Below are 27322 nucleotides of genomic sequence, written 5' to 3' on the forward strand. Positions count from 1 at the left end.
ATTTTATAGATTAATGGTTTTAGGGGAGGAAAAATAATTTTCCCTGTCCTATTCTATGTTCTTTGCTGAGGCCATCCATCCCATAATAAAAAGACAGATTAACAGAAGAAGAAATCCTTAATTTCACACATATGGGAACCCACAAAGATACGAGACCCAAAGGCAGTCAGGCAATTGAGACTTATAAACCATCTTGAGCGAAGGAGAAAGGAGAGGCTTGGGGCTTCAAAGGGGAGGAAGGCAATTCCAGGAAAATGAGAAAAGCAATGTTTGCCTTCATGCAGGTAAATCTCTCAGATAAAAGAGTAATCTCTGGTAATAGCTCTCTTCCTGGTACAGGCCCCCTTTCCAAATTCTTTTAGGCAGGTAAAAGGGAGTTAAAAAGCTCTTCCTGACCCCTCTGGGTCTTGATTGCCTTCAGTTCACAATAATCCACATACCAAAGTGGCAGACTTTGGGATGACAAATTCTGCTCCCCTCAGGTTGAAGCAACAGTGAGAGAGTAAACATAAAAATAAAACAATAAAGGTAATTTAGAAAGCTAGCACCAAGCCATAGCAGAGAGAAGTCTGCCATCTGCTGACACAAAAATGGAATCGTATAGATGTCCCTGATGGCTGTTTTTAAAGCAGGGGGAACCTCAGGTAAGGTTTATGACATTAGATTTCAATTAAGTTACTGTATTGAAGAGATAAATTACAACTGCTAATTCAAAAAACAATAAGGATTAAAATGGGATTTAAGATTCTTTATAGGCTTATTAATTCAGTAACTCTAAATAATGTGATGTCCGAATTACTTTAAAAGCAAACAAAAGAGAAATCTATGGAAATGATTTAACATAAACTGTAGGGAACATTCAAACTGTGATGATGAATCAAGGATAATCCAAGATACTTTGCAAAAATTAGAAAATCTGTGGGAGAGGAAAAATAATTTTTCCTCTACCCTTCTAGGTTCTTGGCTGAAACCCTTCTATAATAAAAGACAGATTAATAGGAGAAAAACAAACATGATCTTTTTTTTAGATTTTATTTATTTATTTTACAGGGAGAGAGAGAGAGAGACAGCAAGAGAGGAAACACAAGCAGGGCGAGTGGGAGAGGGAGAAGCAGGCTTCCCACCGAGGAGGAAGCCCGATGTGGGGCTCGATCCCAGGACCCTGGGATCATGACCTGAGCCAAAGGCAGACGCTTAATGACTGAGCCACTCAGGTGCCCCAACAAACACGAATTTAATAACATGTATCCCTCCTGAATACATGGGAGATACCCAGGAAAATGGAATCACTCCCTGAAATGGGTCAGGTTATCATCTTAAGTACCACCTCTAGCTAAAGAAAAAAGAAGATGGCATATTCTGGGGTTACAAATCCTGTTCCCTTTCAAATCCTACAGATTTCACCTCTGCGATCCATCAATGCTCTGTCCTCTTTCTCTGGCTCCCATAGCAGGCTAGGCCTTCATTCTCTTTAATCCAGGCTTATTTCAATTCCTGCTTCTCCAGTGATGGAATGCCGTCCCAACATATGCCTCTTTGGCATGACGACTATTTTGAGCTGATTATTTCAGAGAAACAGGAGACACAGGTAAAGCTCTGAAAAGAGAAGTTCCCTTTTGCAAGGGAAATTTATATTTATAAAGGAAATCCCCATTTCTATGTGTGTCTCCACTCTGTACCAAAAGAGAAGGAAGAAAAAGATGAAGCACTGCAAACTCAAATCAAATGGAGAGAGTGCACTTAAAACCTGCATTATCAACCCTTATTCTGGTTTACCATTTTTTCCCTCCTCCCACCCAACAAGAGCCTCTTCCATGCCCTTCTTTTTGTTTATAGCTGTAGATGGTATAATTTTAAACCATCTAAGAGAGTTACTCACTTTTCCCAAGGCATCTCTCATGTATATATGTTAATAAAACTTTTTCTCTTGTTAATTCTATCTTTGGCTATAGGGTCCCCAGCACAGACCTTATAAAGGTAGATGGAAAATTATTTTTTCCTCATACTCCTTGCCTCTTGATTCTAGTTATGCTAATTTAGTGTACTTCAGCTACCAGATTAAGCAATTAAAATGCATTCTAGATCTTACCACTTTTTAAAAAAATTTTATTTATTTATTTGAGAGAGAATGGAGAGAGAGCACATGAGAGGGGGCAGGGTCAGAGAGAGAAGCACACTCCCTGCTGAGCAGGGAGCCCGATGTGCGACTCGATCCCGGAACTCCAGGATCATGACCTGAGCCGAAGGCTGTTGCCCAACCAACTGAGCCACCCAGGCGCCCTAGATCTTATCACTTTTTGAAAATGAATATAACACTCGCAAAGACTCTTCAGCAAGTTAATTACAAACACCTCACTATTGATAATACAAACATTTCTACAATGTGGTCCCAACACTTTAAAAATGTTCCTTTCAATTAACCGTTTTTTTAAAAAATATACATGTTCATGCTATTTCGAACAGTGCGGAACATTAAAGGATGAAAAAGTACAAGTCTCCTTCCTCAGTCTCATCCTCTCAAGTTCTATCATTTGTAGTTGTAGGAGCAACTACAAACAACCTCTTGTGCAGTTTTTCAAGAATTTCCAATGATATAAGAGCACATACATGTGTATCTCGCTTGGAGCCACAACTGTTTTACAACATGCTTTTTCCCCCTAGTTACTATCTTTTGAACTTTTTAAAATGTTAACTCAGATTTACTTTCTTGTATGTATGTATTTATTTATAAAAGATTTATTTATTTGAGAGAGAGAGAGCACACATGAGAGCACACATGTGAGCACGAGCAGGGGGAAGGGCAGAGAGAGAGGGACAAGCGGACTCCCCACTTAGTGGAGAGACTGAGGCAGCGCTCAATCCCAGGACCCTGCGATCACTGACATGGGAAACAAAGGCAGAAGAAAAATTATTAAATTTCCTTATAACCTACAGCCCATTGACAAGTCCTTAAAACAGGCAAAGTGACATTCCTCTAGGGACTCAGCTGCCTCGATGTTAATACCTTGTAAAGGGCAAAGGCAATCTTAGCCCAACCCCCAGGACCCTGTAAGTCTACTTTAACATATAAAAATTCCTTTGGAAACTTCCTTTATCTCTGTCTCCCAAGATACATGTTGGCAATCATCCCCCAAGCATATGACCTATCGATATATATCCGAAGGATCTCATGACTCAGGTTTTATTAGACAGTAATAAATGACCTTTTCCCAACAGTAGCTAGCCCCTCAAGGTCCTGGAAACCTTGCTTCCAAAATTCCTTAGAGACTTACGCTACCCCTACCCACCTCCCAACCTGGAAGTATATAATGGGCCGCTCCTCATGACCCCGGTGCCGCTCTTTCTCCCCAACAGGTTCTGTCCCCATGCTTTAATAAAACCACCTTTTTGCACCAAAGACGCCTCAAGAATTCTTTCCTGGCCGTCAGCTTGGAACCCTGCTGTCTTTCCTACATCAATCAGATCAATCATGATCTGAGCTGAAATCAGACATTTAACTGACTGAGCCACCCAGGTGCCTCTACTTTCTTGTTTTTAAAGCTGCACAATGTTTTATTATACAAATGCACCACAGTGTAACCAATGCACTACAATTTATTTAAACGATGTATATACCGCCTCCATAAAAATGGGCACTTTTGTTGACTCTGTTGGATTTCTCTCTCCACACACAGTGTTTGGCAGTCCCCAGTTTTGCCTATTTGTGAGCAATTAAACTGGATTTTTTAAAATACATTTTGTAAACTTTGTAATTTTGCTGGGGGCAAGAATTTCAATTCTTTACTTCTATGGTTCTCAAACTTTAGCATTTATTGGAATCACCTGGAGGGCTTAAAGTAAAAGGATCTAAGGATATGATGATTTTTACCTAGAAAAGAGATTTTCTGGATAAATTAAAAATATTATCGGGTCCCTGGCTGGCTCAGTCGGTAGAGCATGCTACTCTTGATCTCAGGGTCTTGAATTCAAGCCCCACGTTGGGCCTAGAGCTTACTTAAAAACAAATAAACAAAAAATATTATAGCATCTGATTCAGGGGTGGCTCCATCTGTTGTGTAAACGAATTCACAACCAAAAGCTTAAAAAAAATTTGTAAAAACTCCAGCTGTTTCAGGAAGTATTCTGGCTAACATAAAAACAGCTCACTAGATAAGAGCTCACACTTGTTGAAGGTGAAAATGTGATTAAAGTTGAGTGAGGATAATTCATTGGAAACATGACAAATGTGATTTGCAAAGACAAAGTCATACGCCTGGTATAAATATCTCCATATTTGCAAATCTGGGGATTCAAGATGACCTTGAACATATTCTTTGCCAATGTTAAGAGTTTAATATATTCCCCTTATTTTACAATATATTTTATTTAGACTGACCAATCATGATTGTTATCCTTCAAACACCACAGCCATCCAACATTACCCAATGTAATCTCCTATTCCTTTGAATTTCACATAGCCTTTCCTTGAGATCTGTCTCCCAACATTTACATTCATTCATTGTAGAAGTACTGTTAATGATGTGGAGAACAAAGGCAAAAGGAAAAAGAAATTAAGCTTCCTTATAACTTAACAGTCCATTGACAAGTACCTGGGACAGGCAGGGTGATCTTCCTCCAGAAACTCAACTACCTCAAAGTTAATTCTTTGCTAAAGGCAAAAGGCAACCTTAGACTGACATTAGCCCAGCCTCCAGGATCCTGTAAGTCTACCTTAACATATGAAAATCCTTTTGGAAACTTCCTTTATCTCTACCCCTTCCCCCCAAGATATATGTTAGCAATCATCCTCCAAGCATATGGTCCACTGATACACATCTGAAGGGTCTCATGACTAAGGTTGTACTAAGACAGTAATAAATGACCTTTTCCCAACAACAGCTAGTCCCTCAAGATCCTGGAAACCTTGCTTCCAAATTCCTTAGAGACTTACGCTATCCCTAACCCCCTTCCAATTTGAAATATATAATTAGTTACTCCTCACAATCCCAGTGCAGTTCTTTCTGCCCATGGGTTCCCTCCCTGTGCTTGAATAAAACCACCCTTTTTGCACTGAAGATGCCTCAAGAATTCTTTTTTTTAAAAAACAATTATTTATTTATTAGAGAGAGAAAGAGAGAGAGACAGAGAGGGAGAGCTCAAAGGGAGAGTGAGAAGGAGAAGCAGACTCCCTGCTGAGCAGAGAGCCCGATATGGGGCTCAATCCCAGGACCCTGAGATCATGACCTGAGCCAAAGGCAGCTGCTTAACTGACTGAGCCACCGAGGCGCCCCTCAAGGATTCTTTCTTGACCGTTCTCTCCGAACCCCAACATTTCACATCATTAGGACTCTAACTTTTAATAGTTGTGACACATAATTGTGAGACTAGTTTCTAAATCTCATTAGCATATATGAAGGCAGTGGTGATATCTCAAGAATTACTGAAGACCTAGGTATTTTAGGTGTGAATGAATAAATCTTTATGCTTGGGGTGGACAGAAGGGCAAAGCTATTCTGAGTATGTATTCTGTCCTGCTGTATTACCAAGGATTTGTAATAGTTGGAATGCTCTATTTTTCTACAGCCAACTGACCACCAGTAATACCAGATTATATATATGTGCTTTTATTTGATCAAATAGTAAATGAATTTACTGGCGGTTGCAGTCGTGCTCTCCAAGTTCCTGTCTCCCTCCCTGCACCGCCCGGGATGGCCTCCCAGAACCGCGACCCAGCTGCCGCCAGTGTCGCCGCCGCCCGCAAAGGAGCCGAGCCCAGCTGGGGCGCCGCCTGGGGCCCCACGGGCAAGAGGCTGCAGCAGGAGCTGATGACCCTCATGATGTCTGGTGACAAAGGCATCTCTGCCTTCCCTGAATCCGACAACCTTTTCAAATGGGTGGGGACCATCCATGGGGCAGCAGGCACAGTTTATGAAGACCTGAGGTATAAGCTCTCGCTGGAGTTCCCCAGTGGCTACCCTTACAAGGCGCCCACGGTGAAGTTCCTCACACCCTGCTACCACCCCAACGTGGACACCCAAGGAAACATCTGCCTGGACATCCTGAAGGACAAGTGGCCTGCCCTGTATGATGTCAGGACCATCCTGCTGTCCATCCAGAGCCTGCCAGGAGAACCAAACACTGATAGTCCTTTGAACACGCATGCTGCCGAGCTCTGGAAAAACCCCACAGCCTTTAAGTATCTTCAAGAAACCTACTCGAAGAAGGTCTCCAGCCAAGATCCCTGACTGTCCAGCCTCTCTCTTTGTGTTGTCTTTTTATTTTCTCCTTAGATAGTCTTTCTCTTCATTTCTGTCTAGGACTCTGTATCTTAAGCTGTGGTGTCATTTTTGTTTTGTTTCTGTTTTTTAAATTAAGTCTCTGGTTGAGCCCTTGTGATGAATATATTAAATACATTGGTTTTTTTTAAAAAAAAATAGTAAATGAATTTACTGAGTGGCAAATGATACGGAAAAGGAATAGGAACTATGGTCTAGCATGGTAGATTGCTTATTACCTAATTCCTTCCTTTCTTTCCTACTAATAGAATCTCAATTTTGTTGGAGGGTGGCCATTTGCTCAGCCAAAAAATTCCTCAGCTTCACTGTTAGGGTGGCTCTATGACACTGTTCTCTCCAAATACACGTGAGGAGAAAGTTCTGCTTTACTTAATTGAGTATCTTCCTCCCTGGAAGATGGATATGTTAGCAAGGACTGCAACAGCCATTTTGTGGCCAAGAGAAAAGCCAAGAGAATTCCAAAGACCTCTGTCTTGATATCCTTGTACTCCCTAATTAATACCAGCAACTGCCTACTTTTTAGACTTCTCCTTATATTAGAAAAATAGAATGTTTATTGTTTATTAAAGACACTGATTTTGGGTTTCTGTCTCTCGTAGGTGCAACTAATAAAAAGACAAAGGAAGCACGTGGGTGGCTCAGTAGGTTAAGCGTCTGCCTTCGGCTCAGGTCATGGTCCCAGGGTCCTGGGATCCAGGCCCACAACAGGCTCCCTACTCTCCCTCTCCCTCTGCCCCTCACTCCCTCCACCCCCACCATGTACATGCTCTCTTTCTCAAATAAATAAAATCTTAAAAATAAAAGACAAATATGTACAAATCTAGACCCTTAAAGAACACACATAACAGTAAACACTACAAGACAGTGTATAAACTACTACTTTATGAAAAATCATCAGGAAATGCCACAGGAGTTCGGGGGAATATGCTTTACAACACAAATGAATTAAAAACAGGTCCTAAAAGGTCATAAATCTGAGTGCTGATATAAAGTTGGGATACAGAGATATTTTTAAAAGCCTGGTAATTGCATTGAGCCACTTAAGCAGTTGTATTTAAATCTTGATTCCCTGCCCCCTCCCTTTTCTAAACATAGACTCAATAGTGGGCTTTCCACTTACTCAGTATAGTACCCGGAGAACATCTGATGTTATCTTAAAATAGAAGGAAGGAAGGAATTTTTGTTAGAAGTCACCTCCAGGAAGGAAACTCACTCAAGTTTCAAAAACAGCACCAGCTTATAAGGAGTAATTGTTGGTGTTTACAAGGAAGCCATAAAAAGTTGAGATGTGTTTAAATTAGAAATGGGGCACCTGGGTGGTTCAGTAAGTTAAACCTCCACCTTCAGCTGGGGTCATGATCCCAGAGTCCTGGGATCAAGCCGGGTTCCGGGCTCCCTGCTCAGCAGGGAGTCTGCTTTTTCCTCTCGCTCTCTTTCTGCCCCTCCCCTCGTGTGCTCTCTCAGATAAATAAATAAAATCTTAAAAAAAATTTTTTTTTAACTGGTTGGGGAGTGTCTAGTGAGAACGAAGCCAGTGTCCATCTTGAATACTAGATGGAGGTCATATCGCCCGCAAGGCAGGGCTGGACCGGCCACGGAGGACACAGAACATACAGGCAAGACTCAAGAGATGGGAATGCTTGCTTATCATTCAAAAGCATGTAGGGGCCGAGGGCAGGCCGCCCCAAGATGGGCCACTCTGGCATGAAGATTATTTTGAGCTGAAGGCAATCAGGACCCTATGGGCTCAAGAGAAACTTTTGCCCATGCTTTAAACACTTAGAAGAACTCTAAAGTGGGGGTCTTTCCCAGAATAAGGAGAGATACATTTTACCTGAGTGACCCATCTGTACGGCTGGGCAAACATCTGCTCTTCTTACTGCCCTATGAACTGCATTCCTTTCCTCTCAAGTCCCTGACCCCTACTCCCTTCTCCTTAGTTCAGAATGACACAGGAATCTCGTTTTCCCTGTCTCTGGAATTTCCATGTCTGTGTGCATTACCATATGTATGCTATTAAATTTGATTTTCTCCTGTTGTCAATTGATTTCTTAATTGATTCTCAGTCCATTGAAAAGAACCTTCGAGGGGTCACAGTTCAGCCCATAACAATGATTAACATCTAAAAAAAAATTCATAGAATGTTAAACTTACATAATAGATGTTAAATAAGGAATCTTCCTGTTTCAGTTCAATTCAGGGATTGGTATCCTACTAAGGTGAGGGAAGGAAAAGAGAGAATTGGCTTCATGACTGGGGCCCTTACCCACTTAAAGAATACAAAAGGGTGAAAAGAGTGAAGAGGGTGTCTGAAGAGTTGTTGCTGTGCCCTGTGCCTCCGAGGGAATGGGTACGGCGGAGCGCTACCTTCTCACCAAGCAAGAGGGGCCTTTCACGGGGTCACCTGGAGAATGTGTTTTCTGTGGAAGACTGAGGCCTGATCCAAGCTACAAAGCATATTCCGTGGGACTGCTATGCTCCACCAGCAGCACATACACTAAAATTGGAACAGTAAGGGTATTAGCACGACCCCTGTACGAGAATGACATGCAAATTCATGAAGTGTTCCATCTTTTTTATAGTTGAGAACATTGTATTGTATAATTGAAGTTTGCAGAGAGTAGAACTTAAATGTTCTGAAGTGTTCTCACAAACACAAAGATAAATATGTAAGGTGATGGGTGTATTAACTAAATGGGGAAAATCCTTTCACAGTGTGTATATACATATCCAATCACAATGTACACTTTAAATATTTTAGAATTTTGCCAGTTATAATGCCATAAACAGGAAATTTTTTTTTTAAAGATTTTATTTATTTATTTGGCAGAGAGAGACACACAGTGAGAGAGGGAACACAAGCAGGGGGAGTGGGAGAGGGAGAAGCAGGCTTCCCACCCATCAGGGAGCCCGATGCGGGGCTCGATCCCAGGACTCTGGGACCATGACCTGAGCCAAAGGCAGATGCTTAACGACTGAGCCACCCAGGTGTCCCATAAAGATGAAATTTTTAAAAAGTGGCTTTGTTGTAATGGCCTGTACTCCTAGAGTCTGTAAGAGCCAGGGATAAGTGAATGCTCCCACACAGGAGGGAACCAGCCAGAAACGTATTTCTGTCCAGCCCACAAGAGCCACCTGAGAGGGAGGGACTTCAAAGGCAAGAGCCTATATGGAGTGGATCACTCAAAAAAAAAAAAAAAAAATCAGGCTGAGGTAGAGTGGGGTGCCCCCCCAAAATTAATATGGGGTTACAGTGAAAGAGAGAAAGTCAACTTTAAATATCTTGCAGGCCCAGGGAGCACAAACCTAACCAGTCAAATAAGAACTCTCATTTTGGGACACCTAGGTGGCACAGTCAGTTAAGCATCTGACTCTTGGTTTTGGCTCAGGTTGTGATCTTGGGGTCCTGAGCCCCTCATAGGGCTCCTCACTCAGCGTGGACTCTGCTTAAGACTCTCTTTCCCTTTCCCTCTGCCCCTCCTGTCACGTGCTTGCGCACACGTGTTCTCTCTCTCCCCCCAAATAAATAAACCTTAGAAAGAAAAAGGGTGCCTGGGTGGCTCAGCTGGTCTGACTCTTGGTTTTGACTCAGGTCATGATCCCAGGGTCCTGGGATCGAGTCCCACATCAGGCTCCCTGCTCAGCCGGGAGCCTTCTTCTCCCTCTCCCACTCCCCTTGCTTGTGATCCCTCTCTTGCTGTCTCTCTCCGTGTCAAATAATAAAATCTTAAAGAAAAAAAAAAAAAAGACTGTCTTTTACAGTCTGAGAGTGAGCAAAAAGTAACAGGCCTACCAGAATTTTTACCAACAGCAAGAAAGATTACCACCACTGAATAAATTTGAAAGGGGCAGCAAGAAAGAAAAATAAAGTTGTGTTCTATTTACATCCCGTGCCTCATGTGGACTCCACATACTAATCACATCTTTAGAAGAGATCACAGAAATCAAGTTAAACTCCATTTTTCATAATAAGACCTTTAATCTTTCTCTAGCTTCAAAACTGTAATTTTAGTTCTATATGTGAGGCTAGAAACGTTTGTTTTTCTCAGCCAGCTCTGTTTACTAAACAGTCGAACTAAATGAAGCCATTTTCTTCCAAGAACATAATTTATTTAAGTTTTTAAACTCCCCGGAGAAAGGTCTATTTTCAACTTAACAGCAAACAGAAGAGTGACATACATAGATGGGCCTTAAATTTAAAAGTCAGTTTTCAATCTTTTAATACCTTGGTTAAAAAATAAAATATATTGCCTGCCTTCTAAAACAACTTCAAAAGCACAAATTAAACATACGGGATTTTGGAGCGCCTGGGTGGCTCAGTCATTAAGCATCTGCCTTCGGCTCACGTCATGATCCCAGGGTCCTGGGATTGAGCCCCGCACTGGGCTCCCTGCTCAGCGGGAAGCCCGCTTCTCCCTCTGCCACTCCCCCTGCTTGTGTTCCTGCTCTTGCTATCTCTCTCTCTCTGTCAAATAGATAAATAAAATCCAAAAAACAAACATATGGGATTTTGATAAGTGGAAAAGTTGGTGATTTTTTATCAATATATTAAGGGCATTACATTTTCTGTCCTAAAAGATACTAAATAAATTTTCTGGATTTGTAACTAGAACATGAAAATCTAAGTTACTGTACTAAGAGATCAATGTAGATATGAAGAACCAAATGCAAAATTTAATAAAAACAAATAAAACCCACACTTTTGGCTAACCTATCTAACAAGGAAGATGACTAAAGAGGAACAGTGGGGGAAACTGAGATTCTTGGAGCAGGAGAGAAGTTCTGTGGCCGATAACTGTAGGACAGGAAAGCTAGCATTCATTTATAAATTTAAAAAACCTTCCAAGTTTTCTCCTAATATAGTCCAGAAAGAATAAGACAAATTCTTATAAACAGCATATGTGTGTATAAACATATATACACACACATTTAAAATGTTTTTATTTTAAAATAATTTCCTTTTTAAAAGTGACTGCATCTTGTATACAGAAAATAGAAAGGAGTTTCTTTTTTTTTTTTTTAAGATTTTATTTATTTGACAGAGAGACACAGCAAGAGAGGGAACACAAGCAGGGGGAGTGGCAGAGGGAGAAGAAGACTCCCCATTTAGCAGAGAGCCCGATGCGGGGCTTGATCCCAGGACCCTGGGATCATGACCTGAGCCGAAGGCAGATGCTTAAAGACTGAGCCACCCAGGTGCCCCTAGAAAGGAGTTTCACTGGTGCTGTCCTAATGCCCTAATGGTTGACCACATATATTTTTTAATTCTCCTCTTTAAAAGCCACATTTGTACTTAAATTTGTACACTGCTGTTTTTTAATCACTAACACTTAGCTTTATTTAGTTTCAAGCACTGTTTTTCTTTTATGAGGAAAAATTACAGTTCCTACTATTTCCCTACATTTTTATTAGATGGTCCTAACTTATGATGGTTTGACTTGTAATTCTCTGATTTTACGATGATGAGAAAGTGATATGCAATTACTAGAAACTATACTTTGAATTTTGATCTTTTCCTGGGCTAGCAATGTACGGTACAATATTCTCATCTGATGCGGGGCACTGGCAGCGGCCTTAGCTCCCAGTCAACCACCCAATCACGAGAATAAACAACCATAACAGTGACACCCATTCTGTACCATACAACTATTCTGTTTTTCACTTTCGGTACAGTCAATAAATTATATTATTCAACACTTCATTATAAAATAGGCTTTTTGTTAGATGATTCTGCCCAACTGTAAGCCAATGTAAGTGTTCTGAGCACATTTAAGGTAGGCTGGGCTAAGCCATGATGTTTGGTAGGTGTATGAAATGCGTTACAGATTACCCTATTTTCTACTTAATGATGGGTAAGGACATAACCCCATCATAAATCAAGGAAGATCTGTATTGTTAATGCTTTTATATTCTGCTAAATTAATTTGAAAGTAGATAAATGCTGTCTGAATAGAATAAAATATTGAAGCAATGTCCATGAATAAAAATCAACCAAGTAAAAAAACATAAGTTGTCATTATCACTCAATATAATTGTATGAAAGACTATATATATCAATACATTTCCCTCCTTCAGAACCTCATTCTTCAAAGCCTAAATTTTGTGTTGGAGTGGGTTTCTCTGTCAGGCAGGAAACTAGCAATAAGTGCTCAAGCTTTGTTCCAGAATCTTTTTTAGTAAGAGTAACTAAAAAGGCCACAGAGGGAACAAGTCCTACCTGAGCAGGCACGTTTGATTAGAATGGTGAGTTAAACTGAATAGCAAGTGATAAGTGATGGTCAACAGCAATGACGAAGGACCTGAAACTTGCAAGAATCTAAGAGAGGTTGGGGAAATTCATTCCCAAATACAATTTATCTCAAATATTAATTTCATTTGTGCAAAATTCTACTGTACGTGTATCAACTTCTATACACGTTCGGCAATCTTGATCTTTTTGGTCCAGTTTACAAAAACTGCAAGCCATCCTTAACTGAGGATAATTAGAGTAGTTTTTACAATGAAGGCTTAGGTGAAAGAAAGTTGAGAGAAAATAATACCACTGGTTAAAAATTATGCCCTACTAGTGTTCATAAGGAAAAATGATTGTAGGCTATGAGAGTGGCTGATAGTCTGTATTTTGATAGAATTACAACTACTATTTAATAAGCAGTTACTATGAGCCAGATATTACTGAATGTTCTATATTTAACTTTTTTTTTTTACACATTTCTCACAACTCATACCAACCATGCTCCAACTCTTTGTGTATAATTCAATATAATTCTGACACTATCTAGAGTTAGTGCCTGATCCCATGAGGTAAGGACTCAGTCCACAAGTCTGTTCTCCAACGCCATTCATAAGCCCCAGGTTGTCACCCATACTTCAGATGGACCAGTTGTAAATTTGAGGATTCCCACAAACCCCTCCTCAGGTTCCATGATCTGCAAGAATAACACAGAACTCCAGAGAGTTCTTTACATTCTATGACAGGTTTCATATAAAGAATACAATTCAGAACAGCCAAATGGAAGAGAAGCATAGCGCAAGATATAGAAGAAGGGGTGGAGAACTTCCATGTCCTCTCTAGAAGACACCACCCAATCCACACCTCAAGGTATTCGCAAACGTGAAAAATCTCCTTTAGCAGTCTTTACGGAGGTCTGTTATGTAGGTAAGATTGTTCAAATAAATTATTGACTAGGTGATCAGCTTGAAGTCCAGTCCTTCTCCAAAGGAAGCGGGGGGGCATCCTGAAAGTTCTAATCCTCTAATCATGCCTTGATCTTTATGGCAACTAACCCAACCCCCATCTTGAAGCCATGTTGGGGCCCCCAGCTACCAGTCCACCTCATTAGCATACAAAAGACACTGTTAACACTTCCCAGAGTCCAAGTGTTTTAGGAGCTGTGTGGCAAGAACCTAGGACAAACACCAAATATATATTTCTTACTTTATCACAGATACAACAAACAAGAAAAATCTGAGAAACTGTCACAGCCAAGATGAAATAAGGACACATGATGACTAAATGTATGTGGTATTCTGGATGGAATTCTAGGACAGAGAAGGACATTAGGTAAAAACAAAGGAAATCTGAACAAAGTAGGGATATTTAAAAATGTATGAATATTTATTCATTAATTTCAACAAATGTACCATACTAACATGAAGTGTTAGTAATAGGAGAAACTGGTTGGGACTCTACTTATTTGCTTAATTATGTTGTTAATTTAAAATTGTTCTAAAATAAAAATTTAAGAATGCATCATATTGACTATGAAAAATGGCTTATCTCTGAACTCTAAACATCTTTTTTTTTAAAAGATTTATTTATTTATTTGAGAGAGGGGGAGCATGTGAGGGGGGTGAGGGGCAGAGGGAGAGAATCTCAAGCAGACTCCCCACTGAGCATGAGCCTGCTGAGGGGCCCAATCCCAAGGCCCTGAAATCATGATTGGAGAGGAAACCAAAAGTCCGTCACTCAACCAACTGAGCCATCCAGGTGCCTCTGAGTTCTAAAAATCTTAACCCATGTCTTCTGACAGTCTTCCTCTGTATATTTATCTTACTGCCCACGGTACATTTCACCTGTAGCATGCACAGCCCACCAGCCACATTTCTGTGTCTTTTAATTCAAAACTTTTTAAAAGTAGCACATAATCTAAACCCAGTGCCAGAAGTCATTTGTTTACCTCACCAGTATGAATAGGCCCATCTTGCTTACGGAGTTACTGTTGGTTCCATTACTTGTGACTAGTTTAACCTATATCCACTGGACATTCACAGGTTTGTGCATATTCTCCAAGGTGGGGGTTTGGAGGATGGGGTGGGGGATGGGCAAAACACGACCACTAACACACGGTTATTAAAAGAGATAAAACCAATTTGAATCCAAATCTTCAGACTCCCAATCAAATGCTTATCCCATTTGAAGAAGCAGCCTATTAAAATTATAAGCTAAAAACATAAAGCTCGGGGTGCCTGGGTGGCGCAGTTGGTTGAGCCCTATCTCTTGGTTTTGGCTCAGGTTGTGCTCTCAGGGTCCTGAGATCTAGCCCCAACCTGGGCTCCATGCTCAGTGTAAAGTCTGCTTAATACTCTCTCTCCCTCTGTCCCTCCCCACTCTCTAAAATAAATAAATAAATCTTAAAAAATAATAATAATAAATAAAAACGTAAAGTTCTTTCATCTTTTTCCTTTTAAAAGCTACTAGCAGACTGCACATATATCACAATCTGAATAATATAACATTATGTATACATATATATATCTAAAGATTGACTGATTTCTATACTACAAATAAGTAAAGTTGGCCTGCCTGTTGGGCTTTCATTATTTTTCACAAAGATGACAAACTGTTTTTAGGATGTTATCACTGTGGGATTTTATTAAAGAATTGATTTTTAACTCTTGGTTTAGAAAAGTGATATAACAGGCCAATCCACAGTTTAAGTACATGCTGGAAGGTATGGCAATTAGTTGGTTTTTTCCCCCCCACATACAGATTATAAATTTTTGGTTTGGGGCCAAAGGAAGCCAACAAAGTTCTCTAAGCAAGACAGCAACATAAACAAAATGAAATTTCTGAGATAAAAACATTTGCAGCTATACCCACAGAAGTGGAGAAAAAAATAATAATCTAAGAATAACTTAATTGTAGCAATAACCAAAACCTATGAATATTATGACACATGGGAGTTAACATTTCTTTTACTATTAGTTATGGGAAAGTATTTCTGTATTCAACTTGGGGCCAAGAGCAACCAAGAGGACAGTGTCTTTGATCAATGAAAACATAATTGAGGCTGAGTATTCTAAGTATATGAACCTAAAATGATATTATTTAGTATGGTGGTGGTAGACTGTCAACTTATTTTTCATAAATATTTGACCCCAAATGTTCACGGGTGTAGCACATTATCAGGAGTAAACATTAGCTTATGCATTCCAGGAGGCACATTAGAATGCAACTCCACGAGTAACTAGTCTTTATGAGTGGATTTTAATTAAAAAACAAAAACAAACTAAACCAAAACAAGTAAAACCAAACGAAAACAAAATTAAAAATATCCCCAACTTTATAGCAAATATTGCTTATCATATACCTTAAGTAGGATTCTTGAAACACTCTTTCTTACAATAAAATTGGAAATAAATTTCTAAAATACTGTTATGCAAGAGGCTTGGGGGAAAAAACGAACACAAAGATACTTCCTGGCTGTTTGAGACGAGAAGAAATAACATTCAAATACAAAATAAACTATTCTGAACGCCAACCAGGTTAATTGGCATTCTTTCAACCACTGAGAAGTTACACCTTTTCATAATCTAGCTCATTCTAGCCAGGTTGCAGAAACAACTCTGTCTGAATTGGATTAGTCACAACCGTTTGGCTGCAGGAACTAGGTAGCAATCCACCCTCGAACGTTCCGTTTATTTCTTGAGAAACGGTTTTGCTGCAGTTGGTGCCTGGTTTCCGAATCACCTACTTGCTGTCTTTCTGTTTCAAATGAAGACACAACAAAAGACAGAGGGTGACACCATGGACGGTCCAGACCAGGGCACCGGCCCGCAATGTTGCTGCTCGCGGGGTGAACGGGTCCCCAGTGTACCCTTTGCATTCCAGCGGCACCAGCATGGGAAGGTAAAGGCGGATGGAACGCCCTGCGGCCCATCAAGCGCTCCGGCACGAGGCGCCCTGCACTCACCATCTCGATGATCTTGGTCTTCCGCCCTGTCTTCCTCTTCAAGGTGAATATGTACTGGGCCAGCGCCACCCCCGCCACCAGGACGCACACACTGGCGCTCGCCACCGCCCCCATCCTCGCCACAGCAGCCCGGTCCATGAATGGGGTGCCTGCGCCTCCCGGCCGCAAAAGAAGAGGTTGCTGGACTGCTGCAGTCCGCACAGAAGCGTGGACGCCCTGCCCCGCGGCCGCTCTGCGGGAGCCCCGCCTCCGCCCCGCCCCTCCTGCACAAGCCCCGCCCCACAGAAAGCCCCACCCCACGCGCTGACACACGGGAGGGGAAGGCGGGGGGCGTGGCCTGCGTCCGCAGCGGAGGGGGTGGTGGGGCTGGTCTTCCTCGGAGCTTACCTCTTAGGAACTGTCCAAGGACCCAAAAGGGAATGGTATCAATTATCTCTGTGCTGATGAGGACCAGGGAGTGGTTCACTCCAGCTCTCTACAGTAGAAATTTGATTCCAACCAGGCCCAAGCAGAAAAAGTCTTCCGTCTTCCGCCTTCCACCCTCCTCAGCCACTCTGGACTACAGCCCCCAGAAGGCGTTAGCAGTAGTATGTGCTATGACAAACGGCTGCGCAGCAAAAGAAACAACCAACAGTAAAAAGGCCACTTAGAGAATGTGAGAAGATATTTGCAAACCATATATCTGATAAGGGGTTACTATCCAAACTACCTAAAGACCTCCTACAACTCAACAATGAAAAGACACCCAATTTAAAAAATGGGCAAAAGACTAAGAAAATGCTCAACATCACTAACCATCAGGAAAATGCAAATCAAAACTATAATGAGATACCCCTTCACACACATTAGGCTAACCATTATAAAAAAAAATCACATGAATCACAGACCTGTACCTCTGAAACAAATAATACATTATATGTTTTAAAGAAAATTAGAAGAAGATAGCAGGAAGGGAAGATTGAAGGGGGTAAAATCGGAAGGGGAGATGAACCATGAGAGACTATGGACTTCTGAGAAACAAACTGAGGGTTCTAGAGGGGAGTTGGTGGGGGGATCGGTTAGCCTGGTGATGGGTATTAAAGAGGGCACGTTCTGCATGGAGCACTGGGTGTTATACGCAAACAATGAATCATGGAACACTACATCGGAAACTAATGATGTAATGTATGGTGATTAACATAATAAAAAAAAGAAATAAAGAAAAAAGAAAAAGAAAACCTATAATGCAGGTTCTGGGCTAAGCTTTCTCCTTTTCCCCTTTACTTCTCTGCCTCCTGATCAAGCCCTGTATAATATGGCATGCACTCCTTCTGGGAATACTAAGCGATAAAATTTATTGGCATTAAAAAAAAATTACAAGTGTTGGTGAGGATGTGAAGGAATAGAAACTCTTGTGCACAGTTGTTGGAAATGTAATTTGGTACAGCTATAACAGAAAACTATAGAAATTCCTCAAAAATTAAAAATAGATTTACCATATGGCCCAGCAATGTTGATATATATCCAAAAGAATTGAAAGCAGGTACTCAAAGATATCAGCACTCCCATGTTCATTGCAGCACTATTCATAATAGCCAAAATGTGATACAACTGAAATGTCCATCAACAAATGAATGAATAAAGAAAATGTGGTATATACATCGAATGGAATAACATTCAGCCTTTAAAAAGAAGGAAATTCTGCAGTTATTTGACAACACTAATGATTCTTGGGCACATTATGCTAAGTGAAATAAGCCAGTCACAAAAAGACAAATCTTCCATTATTCTACTTACATGGAGATAGTCAAACTCTTAGAAAGTGGAATGGTAGTTGCGAGAGTTGGGGGAAGAGGGAAGTTGTTCAATTGAGTACTGAGATTTAGTTTTACAAGATGAAAAAGTTCTAAAGATCTGTTACACAACCATGTGTCTATAGTTAAGAGTACTGTACATTTTAAAATGGTTAAGTTGGTAAATTTTGTTTTATATAATTTTTTTTAAAAAGTGCTATGACAAAAGGGTAAAGATGAAGTTAGGCAGTGTTCCTTTCACCACTGCTGTCCTTTTTCTGCTATATCCCACTCACTGCCTATTCTATCATTTCCTCCTCTTTATTATTTAAATTCAATTAGCCAAAATATAGTACATCATTAGTTTCAGATGTAGTGTTCAATAATTTATCAGTTGGATATAATACCCAGTGCTCATCACATCATGTGCCCTCCTTAATGCCCATCACCCAGTTACCCCATCCCCCCCACCCACCTCCCCTCCAGCAACCCTCCGTTTGTTTTCTATAGTTAAGAGTCTCTCATCGTTTGTCTTCCTCTCTGATGACTTCCCATTCAGTTTTCCCTCACTTTCCCTATGATCTTCTGCTCTGTTTCTTATATTCCACATGAGTGAAACAATATGATAATTCTTTCTATGATTGACATATTTCGCTCAGCATAATACCCTCAAGTTCTATCCATGTTGATGTAAATGGTAAGTATTCATCCTTTCTGATGGCTGAGTAATATTCCATTGTATATATATACCACATCTTTATCCATTCATCTGTCAATGGATATCTCAGGTCTTTCCACAGTTTGGCTATTGTGGACATTGCTGTTATGGACATTGGGGTGCAGGTGCCCCTTCGGGTCACTACATTTGTATCTTTGGAGTAAATACCTAGTAGAGCAATTGCTGGGTTATAGGGTAGCTCTATTTTTAATTTGAGGAACCTCCACACTGTTTTCCAGAGTGGCTGTACCAATGTTCATTCCCACCAACAGCATAAGAGGGTTCCCCCTTCTCCACATCCTCTCCAACACTTGTTGTTTCCCATCTTATTAATTTTAGCCATTCTGACTGGTGAGGGGTAGTATCTCACTGTAGTTTTGATTTGTATTTCCCTGATGCCAACTAACCTTCGACAAAGCAGGAAAGAATATCCAATGGAAAAAGGACAGTCTCTTCAATAAATGGTGCTGGGAAAACTGGACAGCCACATGTAGAAGAATGAAACTGAGCCATTTTCTTACACCATAAACAGATATACTCAAAATGGAGGAAAGACCTAAATGTGAGACAGGTATCCATCAAAATTCTAGAGAATACAGGCAGCAATGACCTTGGCCTCAGCAACTTCTTGCTAGACATGTCTCCAAAGGCAAGGGAAACAAAAGCAAAAATGAATTGTTGGGACTTCCTCAAGATAAAAAGCTTCTGCACAGCAAAGGAAACAGTCAACAAAACTAAAACGCAACCTATGGAATGGGAGAAGATATTTGCAAATGGCATATCAGATAAAGGGCTAGTATCCAAGATCTATGAAGAACTTATCAAACTCAATACCCAAAACCCAAAAAATCCAATCAAGAAATGGGCAGAAGACATGAACAGACATTTCTCCAAAGAAGACATACAAATGGGGGTGCCTGGGTGGCTCAGTCGGTTAGGTGTCTGCCTCTGGCTCAGGTCATGATCTCCGAGTCCCGACAGAGCCCAGCATCAGGCTTCCTGCTCAGCGGGGAGTCTGCTTCTCACTCTTTCTCTCTCTCCGTCTGCCCCTCCCCACTCCTCGTTCTCTCTCTCTCTCAAATAAATAAAATCTTAAAAAAAAAAAAAAGACATACAAATGGCCAAAAATCTCCACATCATTTCCTCCTCTTCGTAAGCATCAGGACTTGTTCTCACCGGTCTTGTCTCTTGCAAGGGATTGATGCCGTTTCCCTTACTTTTCTCTAAGGATAACACAGAAGGGATCCAGAGAAGCTCTTTAGAGTTGGTGGTGCTGCCTGGTGAAACTCCCTTTTTGCCTGGGATATGGAACAAATTGAAGGAGGGGAACAAACAGGAGGTAGTAGTGAAGCTAGGGGTTGCTTTTCTCTCACCCTCCATTCTTGATCCTATTGTTCCAGCCCTGGGACCCTAGCAGGAATTCTTAAAGGAAAATTTGTGGAGGGGGGTTCTTAGAAATATAAAGTAGGGCCCACCTTATTAGGCATCTGGTAAGAAAACAAGTCTGGAATAAACTATCAGGTACGTGAATGCCCTTTCTGTGTCTTGTTTTGTGGACAAGATTGATCCTCTGATGCCATAAAATGATCTTGGGGATATAGAGCGATCAGTTTCTTAGGAAGGAAAAAAAATTCTAAAAAAAGCTAATGTTAGCTTTTTTGTTCATTTTAATATGAGCACAATATATGTGAGAACCTGTGAATATATCTGAGAAAAAGATGACAAAAATTTTAAAGTATTCCATTCAGCAATGTCATGTGGTGCTTGAGCATCCTTCCCTGTGACCTACACTTCAGTAGGTCCCCAGCAAATGGTAAAGCAAATTCCAGCCTATGATTGAAGTTGGATGTACTAATACTTCATAATTCCTTCTTGCAATAGGATTGTTGCTTCTATTTCCCTCTACTTTGTGGGTCTCTTGCAAGGGATTGATGCCACTTCCCCTGCTTGTCACAGCAGTTTAGATTAATTTAGCTGATTATAAGACCAAGATTAAGAAAATTAATTATATATAAGCTTTTTATTAACACAACTGCTGTGTACAAAGGGAAAATGTTTTGTGTTTGCTTCATTTAAATCAAATGATCTTTAGTAATGCTGTTGAAGACAAACATATTCAGAAGCCTTCAGTAAGGTGATTCAGATATACTATCAGTTGCATCTTGAAGCCAAAAGGGAAATCCATGCTGTGATATATTTTAAAGTTTTATTTTTTTTTTAATTAAGTAAGCTCTATGCCCAACATGGGGCTTGAACTCAGGACCTTGCTCTACTGATTGAACCAACCAGGAACCCATTGTGATTTTTAAATCGACCAATTTCTTAGGAAAGGAAATTAATGGAATGAAATCTTTTCACAAATGAAATATTGTGGTTTCTATAATTACTATTGTAGTCTTTCACTGGGTTAGAGAATTAGTTTCTTACATCTGAATGTAAGAAAAGTAAGTTAACTGTACACCAAAAGAGTAATTTGGTAGCCTGATGGAATATGGATAATGATATAAATAGAATAAATAGGAACGTTGACTTAACATTTCATCTCCTATGCCTACTTTTTTTTTTTTTGAGTTCCACTAATTTCTGCCTTGTCTTACTTTTTACTAATGGTTTCATTAATTATGATTCTTTGTATCTACCCTGGCTAATGTCATGGAATACATTTGAACTGGAAGTTTGGTTGTTGCAAGATTCTTGAACACTGTTTGGAATGGGTTTGGTAATTCTATTTCAGTTTTAAATTATACTAAAAAAACGCAGTTGATTAGAAGCAGGTCCAGAGAAAACATGAGAATATCAACCCTGATTATGTGTCATCAGAAGATTCAGAGTGACCTAGGTGATATTTCAGGTTGGAAAGCTGGGGAACATTCTGATCTGGGCTTCAAGGGAACGATGTGGGTGGCCCAATAATATCACATATTACAATATTTCTGTGCATCTGAGTACATAAATGAGAATATGGGCCATTTATTAAATACTGTTACTTCTCTCTCAAATTAAAAAAAATCAATAAAGGTGCATTTTAAGCGTTTACTGCATTTGTTTAAGAGTCACTGCTGGGGTGACCTGGGTGGCTCAGTTGGTTAAGCATCTGCCTTCAGCTCAGGTCATGATCCTGGGGTCCTGGGATCGAGCCCTGCGTCGGGCTCCCTGCTCAGTGGGGAGCCTGCTTCTCCCTCTTCCTCTCCCCTTGGCTTGTGTTCTCTCTCTCTCGCTACTCTCTCTCTCTCTCAAATAAATAAAATCTTAAAAAAAAAAGTCACTGCCAGATTTGAAATTTAATCATCTGCTGGTTTACATGGTTATTAACACAATTAGCAATAATGAGTGAGGCAAATGTTTTTCAGAAACTCTCCCATAAATGTTAATATTCATTACACATTTATTTATTTGCTATATGTTATTTTCTTCAATTCCACCAAGACATTTTTTTTTTAAATCTGACTAATTTCTTTCTTCTTAGCATAAAGAAAAGACATTGGTTGGAAGTATCTTGGAAGTAAAAATTTCCTTCATTTTTCTCTTTACATATATATTTTTAATTTGCATTTTGAAATAATTTTAGACTCCCATAGAAGTTGCAAAAATAGTAAATAGGACTCCCATGTGCCTTCATTTTTTTCAGACTTTTTTTTTTTTTTTAAGAGAGAAAGGCCAAGCAGGGGTGGAGGAGAGGGACAGAGGGAGCAGGAGAGAGAGGGAGAGAAGCAGACTTCCCACTGAGCATGGAGCCAGATGTGGGGCTCTATCTTACCACGCTGAGATCATGACCTAAGCTGAAATCAAAAGTCAGATGCCCAACCTACTGAGCCACCCAGGTGCTCCCGATGTGCCTTTCACTCAGGCTTCCCCCAGTGATACTATCTTATAGCTATATCTTATAGCCATAGCACAATTACAAAGTAAATTGACATTGGTAAAATATAGAAAGTCAATTATACATCTTACTTGGATCTCATCCGTTTTCACAAGCACTTTCTTTTGTTGTTGGTATATAGTTCTAAAAAATTTTGTCAGATGAAATCACCATCAGGATTAGTATACAGAACAGGATCCAGGAACAGGATCCAAACACCATCTCAAAGATGTTGCCTTGTATGACCACTTTATAGTCACATCCTTACCCAAAACTAACCCCTGGAAATCACTGATATATTCAGCATAATGTCCTTAGGATCCATCTAAGTTCTGTGTACTTCATCTTTTCTAGGGCTGATTTGTATTCCATGGTACGGATGTACAATTTTCACCATTTACCCATTACACATCGAAGGACATTTGGTTTGTGTGTTTCTTTCCTTCCTTCCTTCTTTTTTTTGCATTCATTGGGTAGTTGATAAATAGTGTCAGGTTGAATCATTTATTGAACTACGTCTCCTGCCCCACTTCTTCTTCCCACCCTGGAGGCTGAGGGGTGGGAGGGAAGGAGAAGTGGGGCTGGAGATGTAGTTCCAACCCTCTAATTTTGCCAATTTGGTCTTTCTGGTGACCAGCTTTCATCTGTGCTACCTAGAGGTTTGGATTTTGAGTCACTTAATTAGCATAAATTTTTGGTTCAAAGGGGCTTGTTATGAATTACAAAAGATACTCTTTTCACTAGGGAAATAACTAGAATATTTAGGAGCTCTGTGCCAGAAACCAGAGTCACAGACCACATGTATGTTTTTCTTATACCACAGGCCATCTCTAACAAAAAAGAGTTAAGATACTGACACATAACTAAAGTCCCATTCAATAATTAATAATTAGTCCAGTCCATTATCTTTTTATATGAAAATGTCTCCCAGGGTGAGGCTTCTCAGATTTGTAGGCTTGCTTTCTAGATCTTAAGTGTTATAAAACTAGAAATGGCTTCATCCTTTTAGGCAACTAGTATTTATAATGGAACTAAGAGACAAGGTTATCTTTTATTCGGAGCCTCTTTCCAGGTATTAACATAATATTGGATTTCTCTCATTACACAACCTGTTTACTCATCCCTTTATCCTCAGCTACTATTCCTCCTTCTCTCCATTTGTACCTAAACTTTTCCACCTTCTGCAGGAGTGTTAGATTGGGTCACTGTCCTGATCTGTATTGCAGGAAACAATACTAGTTTAGCAGGTATTTCCCCAACAGTCCATTCCCATTCACATAGGGTATGAAGCTGCCTCTGCCCCTCCAGGCCAAGCTAGTAGTCTTCAACTTTAGCAAGCACCCTTAGACCACATGATTGATTAACCTTTCTTTGTATATCTACAGATCACGCATTCTTTCCTAGGAAAAGAACAGAGCTCTTCTGCATGTCACCAGACCCTGTTGCACCACTCCTGGGCGCCAAGGAACCAGACAGACCCTTTTGCACAACGCCCCTAGGCACCTAGGGAACCAGACCCCCCTTGTACAACCTCCAAGGACCGAGATGAAATCTGTAGCTGGCATCTGTAGTGTGCACCGAGAAATGTTACAGACTACTGCACTCCCTTAACTGATTAACTGACCCAAATCCCTTTAAAAAATCTCTAGGCTGGGCAGAAACCTCAGAGTCTGCCTTCTCTCCAGGTGGCCAGCCTCCTGAATAAAGCTCACATTCCTTTCCAATCAAAATTAGTCTCTTGAGTATTGGCTTTTTGAGCAAAGGGCAGCTGAACTTGGGTTTTGGTAACAGGTAGGGTTACATAGGTACAGAACTAGTGGGCCATTTTTACCACTAGGTAATATAGCTGGATTCACTGTTAACCTCAATTTTGCCAGACAGAATGAAATCCTCCCCTATCAGGCCCTTAAGGAATTCAGACATAATAATTTAAAAATATAGTTACAGTCCCTTGCTGAGGAATTATCCTTGCTTTCAGCACTTGTGGTTGCAGCCCTGGTCCTGTTACTACTGCATTAGGTAGGAAGAAAAAGGCTGAGGTGGTATGGGGAAGAAAGAAAAGTATATACTTCATATTAGAGTTCCCTCTCCTTGGGAAGAATTGCATAGTCATACCAACAACCTTCCTCGGAAGCTCATAGCCAGATCTACCAGAAAAACAAAGGAATCTATCTAGTAGGGACACTCCCCCTTCATCTTGAGTTAAGTACATACTCATGAAGATGTGTAAGCCAGTCTTTCATGCCTATCTTCCTTCATACCCACTGATTTAGACAACCAATGTTTCAATTGCCTTTTCCGATTCTCTATCAATGTATTACTGAGGAGGGTATTTCTTTGCTATTTATTTATTCATTCATTCATTCATTCATTCATTCTTTGTTTAGTAAGTAAGCTCTATGCCCAACGTAGAGCTTGAACTCAGAACCCCAAGATCAAGGGTCACATGCTCTACTGACTGAGCCAATCAGGTGCCCCTCTCTTTACCCAGTTTAGACATTATGGGCTGTAAAGTATTTTCCTTGGTCTGAGGAAATACGATTCAGTGGTCCAAATTTGGTGTAATATCCTCTGTTCAGATTCTCTTTAAGTACTCTGATGTGTTTGTTTTGAATACTGGGAAAGAAAAGTCCAGCCCTGATACAATGTGCATTGCTATCAAGACCCATTTGTAGCCCCCTGGGGCTACTGGCATCAGTCTGACTTGCCAGCCATGTTCAAGGCCTTCCCATTGGGAATCCGACACACAGCTATCTGCAGTCTCTGACTCTTGGTTGGCAGACAGTTCTTATTGACATTTCATACCTCAGAGGGTGCAAAGAAATATGTCTACATCCAGTCCATCTCTGCATTGCTGCAGTCCCCTCAACATCCATTCATTGAATCCACCCAGATGGCCACCACAAGCAAGCACAAAAGGAATTCACTTGTCAATTTCAATCACTTTCAGAACTTGGAACCCCCTGGTTTCAATAAGTTCCTGGTTTTGCCCTCCTCCACTGTGCACTACTTTCTGGGTGACCGGAGGTTTTAGAAGTAATTTCTGTTGTCCCAGAATAATTATTCTCTTTGGGGGTGGCTTTGAGGCTATGGATTAAGCTGGGACTAATCAATATTTGAGCTTGGTCCAGCATCAAGGTCCAATCCAGTACTCTCTTTTATTTTCATTTCAGCTATTACAACTGACAATAGCCAAGACGTTACATATTTCACATGTTTCTTACTAGTCTGCATTTCCTTATGCATCAAGTGAACCAACTCCCTGGGAATTGAGTCCATCTCTAAATCCCACTGTTACCTTTTAGTTTAGTAGGACAGCTGCTGCTCCATACCACGGGTGACCATGTGGTCAGTCAGGAATCAAAGATTGTTCATCACTGCCTTTTTAGGCATTCTCTTCCCAAACCATAGGTTTACCTAAGCAAAGGAAGTTCTAGTGAATCTCACTGTTTTTAACACCAAATGTATGTTTTTGAAACAACAACCAATTCTCTGGCACCAACTACGTTCAATCGGACAATTCAATTCTGACACCACCCAGAGTTAGTACAGACCCCAGAAGACTGCCTCCACTTTAGATGCCAGCTTCAAATGGGGTGGCCAGGCCACCAAACTTCTGCCCAGCCACCTACCAATTTGGAGGGGTTCCCATCACCTCAAGTTTGCAAATCCACTAGAACTCACGGATCTCAATAAAGAACTTTAAACATATTAACCAGTTTACTATAAAGGACACAGCCAAATGGAAGACATGTCTAAGAAAGATATGGGGCTTGGGGATGGCACAGAGTATCCAGGCCCTCTCTTGGTGCATCATCTTCCCATCACATCAGTATGTATACAAATAGCCCATTTTTCTTCATTCCATTTCTCTTGCTTGTTACGAAGAGAGTCAAATTTAGTAGAAAAGGGATACACAAATCTCTCTCCATCTCCTTGTTCAAGTTTGTTTTGTTTTGTTTTTTTCCCCACTCAATCTTCAGCAAACTTCCCCTCTGAGAAGGTGAAGAAGGGAATTTAAAGTTCAAACCCTCCTATCTTTTTTGGTCTTTCTGGTGACCAGCTTCCACCTTGTAGTTATCTAGGGACCTTACCCTTCTCTAGAGAGAGGTATAGGTTTGTGTTGCTTCTTACCTATTATTTTATTGGAATTCAAGAAAAATTTGAGGTTTTGCTTAATTTCCTAAAAACCTACATTTGGTGGAGGTAGAGCTAGTAGGAATATTCTGAATTAAGAAATGTTATATTTAACAATAATATACAAGAATAATCATATTCCTTTTTGTTGGAAATGAAAGCCAGTTGTACCAGAATGCATGAATTATGCTGGCTTATTTGTTGGCTATAAAAGTTTTTTTTCATATTATGGTACTGAAAACAACACACACAACACATTATCCTATTCTTATATTAATTGCTTCTGCATTAGTTTGCTAGGGCTGCCATAATGAATACTACAGGCTGAGTGGTTTAGTTAATAGTAATTTACTCTTTTGTAGTTCTGG

The 27322-nt window shown here is 40.4% G+C and overlaps 2 protein-coding genes, 1 long non-coding RNA gene and 1 other non-coding gene across 10 annotated transcripts in view; 3 read left to right on the forward strand and 1 right to left on the reverse strand.

The window, feature by feature from the left end:
• NT5C3A (5'-nucleotidase, cytosolic IIIA) overlaps nucleotides 1-26135 on the reverse strand; it is a 58839-nt gene extending 32704 nt beyond the window's left edge. The window contains exon 1 of one of the 4 annotated variants that reach the window (XM_027573396.2): nucleotides 26116-26135. Coding sequence is in view for 1 of the 4 variants with exons in the window: in XM_027573391.2 (XP_027429192.1) it covers nucleotides 16469-16606 (138 nt within the window). In the remaining 3 variants the exon portion in view is untranslated. Of the gene's footprint in view, nucleotides 1-16468; nucleotides 16704-16855; nucleotides 16993-26115 lie in introns of those variants that run through there. The other 3 variants (XM_027573395.2, XM_027573391.2, XM_027573393.2) reach the window with 3 other exon arrangements.
• On the forward strand, nucleotides 5688-6368 carry LOC113911176 (ubiquitin-conjugating enzyme E2 C-like). 3 transcript variants are annotated; one of them, XM_027573400.1, is made up of 2 exons: nucleotides 5688-5972; nucleotides 6045-6368. In XM_027573400.1, the coding sequence occupies exons 1-2, from the start codon at nucleotides 5688-5690 to the stop codon at nucleotides 6222-6224; spliced, it is 465 nt and encodes a 154-aa protein (XP_027429201.1). In that variant the 3' UTR covers nucleotides 6225-6368. The 3 variants fall into 3 exon arrangements, with proteins under 3 accessions (XP_027429201.1, XP_027429202.1, XP_027429200.1); XM_027573401.1 differs by having other exon boundaries at nucleotides 5688-5823; nucleotides 5905-6368; XM_027573399.1 differs by having other exon boundaries at nucleotides 5688-6368.
• Nucleotides 8750-8852, forward strand: LOC113912077. The gene has a single exon (XR_003516700.1). It is a non-coding gene; the product is annotated as a U6 spliceosomal RNA (small nuclear RNA).
• On the forward strand, nucleotides 13254-24531 carry LOC113911178. 2 transcript variants are annotated; one of them, XR_003516395.2, is made up of 3 exons: nucleotides 13254-13431; nucleotides 13721-13836; nucleotides 24203-24531. It is a non-coding gene; the product is annotated as an uncharacterized LOC113911178 (long non-coding RNA). The 2 variants fall into 2 exon arrangements; XR_004819453.1 differs by having other exon boundaries at nucleotides 13319-13374.
• Nucleotides 26136-27322: the final 1187 nt, after the last annotated feature.

Source organism: Zalophus californianus, chromosome 12 (assembly GCF_009762305.2).
Source record: "Zalophus californianus isolate mZalCal1 chromosome 12, mZalCal1.pri.v2, whole genome shotgun sequence".
Taxonomy (NCBI): Eukaryota; Metazoa; Chordata; class Mammalia; order Carnivora; family Otariidae; genus Zalophus; species Zalophus californianus.

Coding starts and splice junctions, on each gene's coding strand:
- LOC113911176 (XM_027573399.1), top strand. CDS start 5,688: ATGGCCTCCCAGAACCGCGACCCAGCTGCCGCCAGTGTCGCCGCCGCC.